Source organism: Monocercomonoides exilis (genome assembly GCF_001643675.1).
Source record: "Monocercomonoides exilis strain PA203 chromosome Unknown scaffold18-1597598, whole genome shotgun sequence".
NCBI lineage: Eukaryota > Preaxostyla > Oxymonadida > Polymastigidae > Monocercomonoides > Monocercomonoides exilis.
Genome location: NW_027150563.1, coordinates 782,485 through 795,269, shown reverse-complemented (window position 1 = coordinate 795,269; position 12,785 = coordinate 782,485). Strand labels below are relative to the sequence as shown.

Here is a 12,785-nt window from a genome sequence, read left to right as displayed (position 1 = left end):
TTGTACACTGAACAAAATCATGAATTATTTAATTTTTTTTTTGAACACATTTTCATTATTTGCATCTGTTTCTAGATGATTCAAGGAGTGTGCTGAATCGCAAAAGAATGCTCACAAAAGCGTTTGCAAATCATCTCAAAAGAATATGAAGACTATCAAAAAACCAAATTGGGCTTGATGGAAAAGGAACATGACAAAACGCACTGCTTGCACAAACAACATCAAACATCAAGAAAGAGATCGTTAATTGAAAATTGCAGTTTGTCAGTTCCAAAAATGAGGCAGCCAAGTTCTTTGTTTGGTGGAGTTATCAGCAGAAGCTGATGCTCACTCCTTTTTTGTGACTCTTTTCAAACACATTTGGAAAAGAAAATCCATTTGATTTCAGGTGAAATGAAATGGAGAGAGGAAGATGGAAAAGATGACTTTGTCGCTGAGATGAGAAAAGGAAACAAGGGTGATGCTTTGCTGAAACTAATTCTTCTGATTAGCGAATTGTCGCAAAAAGGAATGAAAAGGGAAACAATCATATTTGTTCATCCCATTGACTTCTTTTGTATTGATGCCATCAAACTTTGACATTTTACTGATCTCTTTGTTATCCGCATCAACATCGCACACCCACAATCCCTCATTTTAATGATGTTGTGACTTTTTGAACATTTCTTCAATCATTTCATTTTCTTTTTGTTGTTGATTTGCTTGTTGAATTAGCATTTCCATGTTTGTGTTCGTGATGCAACGCTGCAATGCCTCATCAGAATCGATTTCGTCTTTCTATTTGAACACTCCTTCAATCATATTCACATATTTGTCATATTCAATAAATCAACATTTTCTACTCCATTCACAAGCACAGTTGTTGCAATTGATAACAGCTTGTTTGATACAGATTCGCTTGAGACGCGCAACAATAGAGAAGCTTCAGTATCTATCAATTCCATTCCATGTTCATTCTTTCAACTTTTCTGCAAGATTCAGCAAAAACTCATTTTTTTTTTTCAAGTTTATAGTTGGTGAAGATGCTTCATTTTTTGTGTTTATAGTAAAAAATTCAAGTGACTCCATTTTTTTGTTTGCATTTTTCGTTGATGATGATTATTTTTTTTGAAACACTTTCAAGACATATTTTCCAAATTTAAAAGTCTTTGAACATCCAAGCGAACGACAACGGATAAGAACTTTAAGAAGATATCAGAAGAAGCAACTCTTCACACATATTTAACAAATTGAAATGGAATAAATCAATGCCTTCTCTAAATTAGACACATGCATATTCAATTTTAGAAGAGAACTGACAGAACAATCCAAAAAAGCATGACTTATGAATGAAAAAGAATTTCAATCTTTTAAACTTACTGAGTTTTTATTTCCAACATAAAAAAACATTCATTTTTGTTAATCTTTTGATCATTCCAGAATAAATTCATAAATGAACAATTCACAAAAAACCACTTTTAATTTGATTATTTAAAAATTCATTGTGATAAGTTTTTTAAATTATTACATAGAATTGATTTCTTTTTTGAGTTTAATTTCATTGAATTGGAATTGGTCTGAAATAATCAATTTTCAAAAAAATTTTTTTAGTATGCTTGGAAAGCTCTGCAACTATTCTAACCACTTGTCTGTGGAAGTTAAACATCCAAAAGGAAACGCTACAAGGTCATACGGAATAAACTTTTCACACCTTCCAGAATGTGCTCGCACAGAAGTCATAAAAATTGAGGAAATAGAGCAATCTTCGATTTTTTTTTCACAAGAAGAAAGCCTGTATGCATTCATTTGTTTTTCTTTGAAATAAAATTGTTTTAAAAGATACTTGATTCAACGTGGAATGTTAAAAATTGCGAACATTTCACTTGCTCATCAAGAGGACGAAAACTTGACTAATTTTTTCTCATTCAACAAGTTATTTACCACATATCAATCGCTGCCGAATGCCATTTCAATTCAGCAATGGATAGTGTATTCTTATCTTCGCGATTCAGGGCATTTTGTTTTCAGGTTTTATTTGGATCCTACAGAAACAATTCCAGAACCCTTTTCAAATTATAACAAGCTTTTTGCTTTTTCTGTTTATAAGCCTTTGCCAACCTTCAAAAAATCTTTGGTTCAATATACAAAAATATGCGAAAGCAAAGAAAAATCCCGCAACAATGAACAACAATCTTCATTTCAATCATCCTCTGTATTCATTGACGAAGATACCAAATTGAATCAGAACAAATCTGATGCCGATCAAAAAGGAAGGAAAATAAACAATAAAGACATGAAATTTCATCCATGCCCACAATTAATTGCGCCTGATTTTGTTGTCTTTATTGCAACGTTTGGCTTTTTTGTAAAAAATAAACAAATAATTTATAAATGAAAATTCGATATTTTTTTCCCCCTGGAATTTTATTGACTTTGCATCTGTTTGGCAGTCCCTCAGACGGATTCCCATCTCCGCTGGCTGTCCGCTTTCTCCTCTCTCTTATTCCAGAAGCATCTTCGTTGGCTGTTGCCCTCGTTGAAGATGGAGATGTACTTTTTTTTGTCCTGAGCGACGGAATTGAAAAGGTTGAATCAGCTCCCTTGGCGTCAGCTTCTTCTTCTTCTTCTTCTTCCTCCTCCTCCTCATCATCCTCCTCCTCCTCATCATCCTCCTCCTCCTCCTCATCCTCCTCCTCCTCATCCTCTTCCTCATCCTCTTCCTCAATTTACTTATCCTCTTTTCCTTTATCTTCACCAACTGCAATTTCTAAATCGGAATTGCAATCGCTTACATCGTCTTCTCCTTCCTCGCCTGATTCAACATTTCCTTTGCCAATGACATCGAATGCAATACTAAATGCTACAGCCACTTCGTCTTCTTCTCAGCCAATCCTTCAGCCTTCCACGTCACAACAAACACTTCATGCTTTTCCTCATGATTCATCCCGTTCTTCATCTCCTTCATCTCCTTCATCATCATCATCATCATCATCATCATCATCATCATCATCTTCTTCTTTTTCTTCTTCTTCTTCTTCTTCTTCTTCTTCTTCTTTTTCTTCTTCTTCTTCTTCTTCTTCTTCTTCTTCTTCTTCTTCTTCTTCTTCTTTTTCTTCTTCTTCTTCTTCTTCTTCTTCTTCTTCTTCTTCCTCCTCCTCCTCCTCCTCCTCCTCCTCCTCCTCCTCCTCTTCTTCATCTTCTTCTTCTTCAGATTCTTATCCAGATTCAGATTTACTTTCTGCACGTCACATTTCAACAATAATTTCCCCTCCTTTGCCACTTTCTGAAAAGCCTCTACAAAACATTGAATTTTCTTCTGTGTTGCCAACTTCTTCAACAGCTGCATATACGCAAAACTTGTCGGATTGCAAAATGACATGTTTGTGCTTACCAATAAGTGACAAAACAAGTCTTAAAGAAGCAGCAATAAATGAAAAAATGCCACATTCTCAAAGAATATCAACAGAAGACGAGAAAAAAGAACAGAATTTTGAAAAATACACAAATGACAGTTGTGATGAAGATGAATCAAGTTTGAAAGAAGCAGAAGTGGTAGCAGATGAACAAGAAATGTACTCACCAGAAGAAGCCATGCCATTTTCGTGTTTTCCAATGATGAGTCTAGACGATCACACAGATTCTGTTCAGATAGAGAGAAAAACGCTGAATGAGAGGCAGCTGCTGAAGAGAGACCAAACAAAAGGAGAATTTCATTTGACACAGATTGTGTTGGGTGGAAGAGAAGACGCAATGAGTTTGTGAATGGAAGGTAATTTTAGTTTAGAGAAATTTGAAAGAGAGAAGAAAAAATAGGAGATTTAAGGAAAAGATGCTTTGAGCTGAATTGTTGATGATGATAATTCAAGTCAAAAATGTTTTTATTCAAAAAATTTTGTATTAAATTAGCATTTCTAAAGGAATGCTGTTTTTATTTGCAAAACTTTTTGATGTTATTTGAATCACTTTTTTCCCCTCCATCACCTCTATTTCATTGTGTTTTTTCATGAAATTGAACATTTTTCACTTCCCATCCCCAAGTTTGCTCAAATTGGTACAATAAGTCAAAAATAACGTTTTATTTTTGTTAAAAATCAAAAAATCTGGGAAAAAAGTTTATAAAAAAGATAAAGAGAAAATAAATGGTAAACATAAAAATGAAATAATTTGTACAAGAGACCTGAAGATATAATGAATTAAATTTCATTTTGGTGAAAAATATTAACTGAAACAGATAATTATGTTATTAAAATTTCCAAAAAGAGAAATCACCACAAAATAATTGCAAAAATCTAAAATTTTATTAAAATGAATGATCAAATATGTCAAAGAAATTTTCTTCATTTTGCATCATTTCGCAACATTTTCATTATTCATCGAAATGACAAAGATTCTCTGATAAACCTATCCATTTGAATGGCAGCTAAATGGGCAACAAACGCAATCGGAACAGATTTTGAATTCTCCTCTTTGCTATTCAATTCACATTGCCTACCACTCGCAATGCTATTTCCAACAAAACTTGCATTTTCTGTTCTCATTCTTGTTTCATTATCACTTGCATCTTCAATTTTCATCTCATTCGCACTTCTTCCGTAAGTCTCAGATGATGTCTGCTGGCCAATCCACTCTGAAATTGCTGCTTCTGCATCGTCTGCCGCTGCCCTTCCGATTCGCACAACAGCTGAGAACGACAAATGCAACGGAGAAAGCAATTCACTCCATCTTTTCGCAGCTGAGCTGAAAAGTGCAGCAAAAGAGAGAAGAAACGATGGAATCTCAAACCCCAGCTCTTTTTCTGTCGGAATGCTTATTTCTGAATTTGCAGACAAACTGCTCAGCAAGCGATTGTGTAGTCTTCGAAATCGGCTTGCAATTTTTTCCTTTCTTTTCATCTCCTTCGTCTCCAACTTCGCTTTCTTCTTTTCTTCTTCACGCACTTTCCTTTGAATGGCCCTCTCTTTTCTCCTCTCTTCCTTCTCTTTCTTTCTCTCAATTCTTCTGACCTCCCTCTGCTTCTGTCTTTCCACCCGTGTTGCTCTCCTCCTCTGATACAACGCACACTTCTTCACCACTTTCTGGTTGAACAGCTCCGCCTCGTTCTCAAAGAAATCCACCAAATCTGATGCTTTCCATAAGAAATTGCGTGCATCGCTCTTTTGCCTCGCTCTGTCAGCTGCATCAGAAGGATACTGAACAAATGGAAGGGATATTCCACGTGCAACTGAGTCAACAGCAGTGCGAATGGTGTAGACAGCTGCAATGAAAGAGGGGACATCCAAAAAGCGGTTGTCGTCAATTGCTTCCATCAGCTCTTGGAGAAGAAGAGGAGGACGATGAGAGCTGGGGGCTTGTTGTGAGGATGAATCAAGAGAAGAAGAAGAGGAGGAGGAGGTAGACAACTGAAGAGAATAACCGTATGGATTGTGCATAAAAGAAGATGGCATCGAAGATGATTCAGGAACTTCAACATTTGTGATGGAATACGAAAGCGAAGATGCAGAAGCGTTGTCATTTTGTTCTGTGCTTTGCATTCCTTCGTTGCTTTGCTGTTGTTCTTGATTAGAAGAAGAAGAGTCCATTTGTGTTTGGTTGTCAACTAAGTCATTAGCCTCCAAAAGAGCTTCAGAACCAGACGAATTTCTAAGCGACCTCTTCTTCCCTTTCTTGCTGCTGCGGTTGTCACGTGATGGAGAAGTGTATTTTGACAGGCTCATTTCGCTTCTCCTCCTCTCTCTTTCTTCCTCTCTAACTTTCTCCTTCTCCCTCTCAGCCTCTTCTTCTGCTTCTCTCTCGCTCTTGTACCAGAATATCTCCGATGCCTGCGCATCGAAGTTTTTCAGTCTGTTGCTGCGGATGGCCTTTGAGACGGCTGTGTGGAGAAGAATGCGCAGCTCGCGAAGATACGATGCCTCCTTCACAACTGCACTGTGCATGAAATACGAAGAGGCTGAGGAGCATCCAGAAGAAGATGAGGAGGATGAAGAAGATGAAGATGAAGATGAAGAAGATGATGATGAAGTGGAAAAAGAAGCAGAAGCAGAAGATAAAGAAGACATTTCTTCATCGTCATCTTCCATTTCCGCTTTACTGCTTTCTTTTTCCACTGATTCTGAACGGAACACCGAATCAAATATTGCTTTGTGCTGGGCAGCATCCAAAGAATTGCTATAAGATGCGACTTTATTCGCTGCATTGTTTCCTTTTATTCCCTCTAAACACTCCATTTCTTCGTCCAACATGATTTTCACAGAGTTTCTGGCGACAAGTGATTCAAGTGTTTTGATGATGAGGCCAAAGAAGAAGTGCTCAAGTGAATCAGAAGAAGGAGGCGACAGAACAACAACAGCAGTCAGATTAAACAGAGTGCACGAAATCGATTTGGATGATGTGAAAGGAGAAGAAGTTGGAGAAGGAGAATGAGAAGGAGAAGATGGAAATGAAGAAGATGATGTTATTGGCGTTGCAGATGTTGAAGTGGATGGAGCAACAACTGAAGAAAGTGAAGAAGAAGCGGAAGAAGAAGAAGCGGAAGAAGAAGAAGAGGAAGAAGAAGAAAAAGGTGGAGATAAAGCAGCAGGAATATGCGTGCCAGATGCTGAGAAAGCAGAGGTGAAGTTCATCAAAAGCTGCTTCTTTTTCGAGGCTGTTCCTGTCAAAGATGCCACCTTTGATGAAGGAAACATCGAAGTCGAGGACAAAAGATTAACAACTGCATTCGGCAGCTCCTCTGGAAGACAGTCAGATGTGAAGAGAAATAATATTTTGGGTACCCTCTTTCGCTTTTTCTGCGAATCAAAAGGCGATTTCGACTGTATTTGCGTTCTATCATCAGTTTGTTGCTCATTTCTTTTGCGTTTCGCTTCATTCCCTCCCTTTTTTCTGTTCTCCCACAATGAAGACATCTTGTTCCTCCTCTTCACTTCTGCCTCTTCGTGGCAGGTGCTGTTGATCGCCTGGATGAGCATCGCCTTCATCGCATCTGTCGCATTCGCCCACCACAGCTCAATGCGCGGAATATGCAGCACACTCGGAAACTCTCTCTCACACAGCAGAAGAATCTTACTCAGCCCTTCCTCTGCTGATCGGTTGCCTTCTCCACCAGATGAGGAGGAGGAAGAGGAAGAAGCAGAAGCAGAAAGTGACTGATCCGTATTTGTGAGGGCGATGAGGGATGCGCTGTGGATTGTGCGTTCTTCGCTGAGGAGGTGCAAGAGATGGCTGCTCAGTTCGTTCTGCCCGTTTTGCGGGCTGCCGCAGAGGAGGACACACGACGGAGACAGAAGAGAAGAGGAAGGAGGAGGAAGAGGGAAGAAGGAGAAGTCAAGTGGGTGAGGAGGATGCGGCTGGGGAAGATGGAAATGGAAGGGAGAGGACGATTGAGAAGAGGAGGTGGAAGAAGAAGATGTGTCAAAAGAAGAAGAGGATGGTTGTATTGTTGAAGCATCGAAAGAAGCATTTCCTTGTTGAAGTGTGTTTCTATCAGAAGAAACAGAAGGTTTTGAAAAGAGAAGCGACGAGAAGGAAGTTAGCGATGAAAGGTCGAAACGAGGAAGAGGTTGAAATGGCTGAAGAGAATTGGCAGGAGAATGCGGAGGAGGAGAATGTGGAGAAAGTGATCTGGTTGAAAGTGTTGCTGAAGTATTAGAATAAATCAAGGTTTGATAAGTGATATGAGGAGGAGGAGAAGAGGAAGTGGAGGAGGAGGAGGAAGAAAACAACGGAGAAGGTGAAGGCGAAGGAGAAGGCGAAGGAGAATTTGAGGTTATTGACAAGTTGCTGAGCAGATTACTTGACTGCATTTGAGAAGGCAGTGTGATTTTGAGGAGTTCAGACAGAGAAGCGATATTTTCAGAGAGAAGAGGAAAGAGAAGAGGAGAGATTGGATGTGCGATGTTCATTGAAGAGCGCTGAGAGGAAGGGACGATGTCAGAAATGGCCTCTTCGAAGTCAGAAAGCGTGGGGATGATCAGAGAGGAATCCAAAAGAAAAGAGAAAGGAGAAGAATCAGACGGGTGCTTGCTGTTATTGCTGCTTTTGCTGTTGATGAAGCGATTTTGGCATTTGTTGCTTGGAGAAGGTGTTTTTGTTGGGTGAATGCTGTTTGGTATTTTTGTTGGTGTTGATAAGGATTGCATTGTGGAAGAGATAGAATCGAAAGAAGAAGGTGTGGATGATCTTGAAGGAGACAGAGAAGAAGAAAAAAGGGAAGATGATGATTGCTTAGCTGTTGGTTGAGGGGAAACTGAAAAGAGACTCAAAGAAGAAGAAGAAGAAGAAGAAGAATGCTCAACTTCGGAATGAGAGGAAGAGAGTGGACGAGGTATTTCATTTTGTTGTCCATCTTCTGTTGGTGAGGCAGAATCACTTGCGTTTTCATTTGCTCTGTTTATTTGAGTATGCCTTTTTGTTTCTTCTTTCATTTCTTCTCCAACTTTTTCTTCATTCATCTCCATTTTCTCTTCTATATGCTCCATCTTCCTCCTTCCTTTCTCCTCCTCCACCTTCCCCTTCTCCTCTTCCTCCTTCTCCTTCATTCTCCTCATCTCTCTGAAATCATACAGATGCGGATGCGTCCTCCTCAGTGCTCTCAACAGAGTCTCCGCACACAACGCCTGCAGATCAGCACCTGCCCATCCGCCTGTCCGTGCTGCCACTGCTCTCAGGAGAGAACTGCTTGGCCTGTGCGGCTTCCACCCCTTCGTGTGGATCTTCAGAATCTCCACCCGCTCTGCCTCTGAAGGGAGCGTAAAGCGGAACTCCCTGTCAAACCGGCCGGGCCTGCGGAGGGCGGGGTCGATGGCGTCTGGCCGGTTGGTGGCAGCAATCACGACAACAGCGCCTCGATCGTCCAATCCATCCATCAAAGAAAGCAGTGTGGCTACAATTGACGAGTGGATGTGGTCTTGGCGGGAGGAGCGGACAGGGGCAAGGCCGTCGAGCTCGTCGAAGAAGATGATGGAAGGAGCTTGGCGTTTGGCTTCCTCAAACAAAAGACGCAGCTGCTGTTCTGTCTCGCCCACCCACTTGGAGAGGATATCGGCGCCTTTCCGCATGAAGAAGGAGATTGGGCGAATGGGACGAGAGGATGAAGAAGAGGAGGAAAAGGAGGAGGAAATAAAAGAAGAAGAAGAAGAAGAAGAAGAATGTTGTGAATGTGAATGTGATGATGATGATGATAAATGATGTGTTTTTGAATACTTTTCAATGGCTCGAGAACAATAAGGCTCCATCAGAGAATAAGTAGGAAGATGTGTGTGTGGATGAAGGAACGGCTTTGAATGAAGTGAGAAAGATTCTTTCGCTCTGTCATTTTCCCTCTCAAGCGCTTTCATTATTTTGCTTTTCCTTCCTTTTGATGACTTTTTGCCGGCAGGCTTTTTATCCTTCTTTTGTGTTGTCATGTCTTCTTTATCATCATTTTGCTCTTTTTCTGGTGTTTTTGATAAATTTGCTTCAACATTCTTTTCATTCATTGCATTTTCCTCTTCTTCCTTCTTCTTCCTCTTTTCTTCTTCCTCTTCTTCCGCTCTCCTTCTTTCCTTCTCCTCTTCCTCCCTCCTCTTCTTCCTCCTTCTCCTCCTCAGCTCTTTCTCATCTGCAAACCCAAACGCATTGTTGCAAGCAGACGCCAATGCCCTCACAGTCAGCGTCTTTCCTGTCCCCGGCGGCCCAGTCAAAAGCACGCCTCGCGGCGGGTGTGTCTGGAAGCGCGTGAACAGGCCAGGGAAAAGGAGAGGAAGAATGACCATCTCGTGAAGCGAGGCTATCACGTGGGAGAGGCCGCCGACGCTGTCGAAGGTGATGGAGGAGTCGATGCGGACAGGGTGGATGTCAGCTCGCTTGTTTTTGGAGGAAGAAGAAGAAGAAGAGGAAGAAGAAGGATGAGAGGAAGATGTGTTGTGCTTGCTGTTTTGATGGTGTTTGTGGTGATGTTTGTGAGAGGATTGTTCAGAAGACGATGAATGTGAGTGTGAATGAGAACGATGAGAGTCGCTGCTGCTGCTATTTGGTGGGCTGGAAGAAGAGTCCGAAGAGCTGTTTCTGTTTGAGCCGTTGTTTGAATCAGAAGAATTATCTGAACTGTTTCTATGATGATGATGACGATGACGATGATGCTTTCGCTTATGACTATGCTCATTGTTCGAGTTTTCATCATCATCTTCATCATCATCGTCTTCTTCTTCTTCGTTGAATCGCCGATGGTTTTGATGGCGAAGGCGTTTGTTTCTGGATGATCGGTGCGAATTCGATGAGGAGTTGCGAAGTTCTGGTGGCCTGGGAACATAATTAGAAGAAGAAGAAGTGGATGATTTTTTCCTCAACATTGAAGAATAAGAGGAGGAAGAGGAAGAGGAAGAAGATGATGAATTCGTTATCCCATTCATTGACTGGTTTGCTCCTCCAGTTTTTGAGATTCCACTTCTATCTCTGAATGGATACACATGTGTGTTCTTCTTTTTCATCATCATTCTTTCTTCTTCAGATGTGAATTCTGTTCCGCTTGCTCCTGAGCTGCCTTCCTCCTCCTCTTCTTCTTCGTCTCCTTCATCTTCACGACTCAGTTCATAACTTCCGTCTTTGTCATTTCCTTTCCCAACTTCGTCATCATCGTCTTCATCTTCATCTTCTGCATCTGATTCATCGCTTTCGCAACTTCTTCTTCTCTTTCCTCTTCTTCCTCTTCTTCTTCTTCCACTTCTGTTTGAATTCGCTTCATCATCTTCTTCTTCTTCTGCATCTTCTTCTCCTCTTCCGCTCGATTTTCTTCTTCTGCTTCTTCCTTTCTCTCTCTTCATATCTTCTTCATTTTCTTCATTTTCTTCAATCTCATCATCTTCTTCTTGCAGCCTCATTCTTATCATCGCCTCTTCCATTGCCATTCTGCTTGGCCTTCTTCCTTCCTCTTCTGCCCCTTCTTCTCTTTCTCCTCTTTCTCCTCTTTCTTCTCTCTCTTCTCTTTTCTCAGAACGTAAATTTCTTCTTTCTTTTTTGGGGCTTTTGTCGCTTCTCCAGTTGCCTTCGTGTCTGAACACTTCGCCCAAATCAAACAGCTTCGGAGGTCTTTCTCTCAGCTGATATCCTCCTCTTCTCTCTCCTCCATTCTCTTCATTTTCCTCATTTTCCTCGTTCTCTTCGTTTTCTGATGACGAAAAATGTCCTCTCCTTCTTGTCTCATACACTTTTGCACTCGAATTTCGTGGCTGTTTTCTTTCTTCCTCGCTGTTAGGTGAATAATGTTGCGTTGGCACATGACGGCGAGAAGGATAACGTTGCTCGAATGTGTTTTGATGTGACCTCAGGTTCCTTTTTGTGAATGGAGATGTCTTAGACGAAGGAGAAGTGTTGGCTCTTGTTGAAGAGCGGGAGGAATATCTCGAAGGGGAAGCAGATGAAAAAGAGGTAAAAGAAGATGAAGGTGAAGAAGGAGAACGTGAACGAGTGTGGGAATACGAATGATATGATTTAGGGGCTGCTGAACGGAGCGTGTATTTTGAACGGTTTGCTTGCCTTTGCAGATCTTCTTGCTCGTCTTGTTCTTCTTGCTCATCTTGATCACTTATATCCTCCTGAAAATCAGGGTTTCTCTGAAAAAACGACCTCCTCTTTCTTTTTGGCGTGGTTGTTGCTGCTCCAAGCATCTCGTCTTCATCTTCGAATGATGCATTGTGTGCGATGTCGCTCAAAAAAGAGCGGAATTCTCTTCCTCGCTTGCGCAGGTTCATCCGGCGATGCAAATGGCCATGGTTGTCATATTCTTCTGATGCACTTGTATTTTCTTCGATTTCATTTTTCTCTTCTTCTTCTGATTCTTCTGCTTCTGCCGCTGCTTCTGCTTCGCTTTCAGAGTGTTGCGCTGTTTCATTAGATTGTAGATCTCCCTCTTCTTCCTCTTTTTCCTTTTCTTCTCTTTCTTCCTCTTCTTTTTCATCTTCTTCATCTTCATCTTCGTTCGTAGAAGTTACTTTTGAAGTATTTATTTCATTTCCCTCTTCAACCTCCTCTTCGTTCTCTTCTTTAGGTTCTTCTTCTTTCTTTTCTTCTTCTTCTCTTTCAATGTTAGAATCCTCTTCTGTTTTTTGAACCAATCTGTTTCTAAATGCTGTTCTGTTTGTTTTCTTCAACTGAATTCTAAGTCTAGCTCCTCCGAGGCGCTTGACAAGTGGAGGATCCAAAAAAGAGTCTAGTCTGCCAACGGTCAAATAAGGCGATGAAAGCACAGGAGAAGTTGTTGGAGCATCAGTCTCGGAAACCTCCTCATTTTCAATATCAATCACTTTCTTATCGACTGGTAAAGTTTCCGAGGATAAAGAATTTTGTTCTTCAGGATTATTCTCTTCAACAGCAGAAAGAAAGTCGTCTGATTGACTCGAGCCATTATGTTCATCATCATGATCAGAATCATTTGAGTTTGAAGAGTTCCTTTCTAATAATCCATTTTTCATTGACAATTTTCTCGTTTGAATTTCTTTGCTTTCTTCATCCTTTAACATTGATGGATGTTCTTGTTCTGAATTTGATTTAGACGGACTCTTTTCAAATAAAGAACTATCAGAAACAACAGAAGACATTTCAGAACTATCTTCGTACTCGGGAAATTCTTCCTCAGAAACATCATTTCCCTGCATCATTGCATCACCTTTACTTGTTTCCAATTCTTCTTTTTGAAGTAATTGCTCGAGCACTCCTTTTTTCCGACTTATGACAATTCTTTTTTGTTTTGCTTTTGGCATCTAAACACAAAGAAATGAGGAATATTATCAAATATATATAAATATTGATAATTTATCACATATTATAACAATGTT

General features: G+C 40.4%; 2 protein-coding genes across 2 annotated transcripts; one reads left to right on the top strand and one right to left on the bottom strand.

Annotated features, from left to right (window-relative positions):
- Positions 1-1,837: 1,837 nt before the first annotated feature.
- MONOS_6801 (uncharacterized protein) lies at positions 1,838-3,741 on the top strand (the record flags this gene model as incomplete). The annotated part of the gene is made up of 3 exons (XM_067877065.1): positions 1,838-2,331; positions 2,430-2,885; positions 3,378-3,741. The coding sequence occupies 3 exons, from the start codon at positions 1,838-1,840 to the stop codon at positions 3,739-3,741; spliced, it is 1,314 nt and encodes a 437-aa protein (XP_067728848.1).
- Positions 3,742-4,031: 290 nt separating this feature from the next.
- MONOS_6802 (putative Tat-binding 7) lies at positions 4,032-12,710 on the bottom strand (the record flags this gene model as incomplete). Its single annotated transcript, XM_067877066.1, has 1 exon — positions 4,032-12,710. The coding sequence occupies one exon, from the start codon at positions 12,708-12,710 to the stop codon at positions 4,350-4,352; it is 8,361 nt and encodes a 2,786-aa protein (XP_067728847.1). The 3' UTR covers positions 4,032-4,349.
- Between the last annotated feature and the right edge of the window lie 75 nt (positions 12,711-12,785).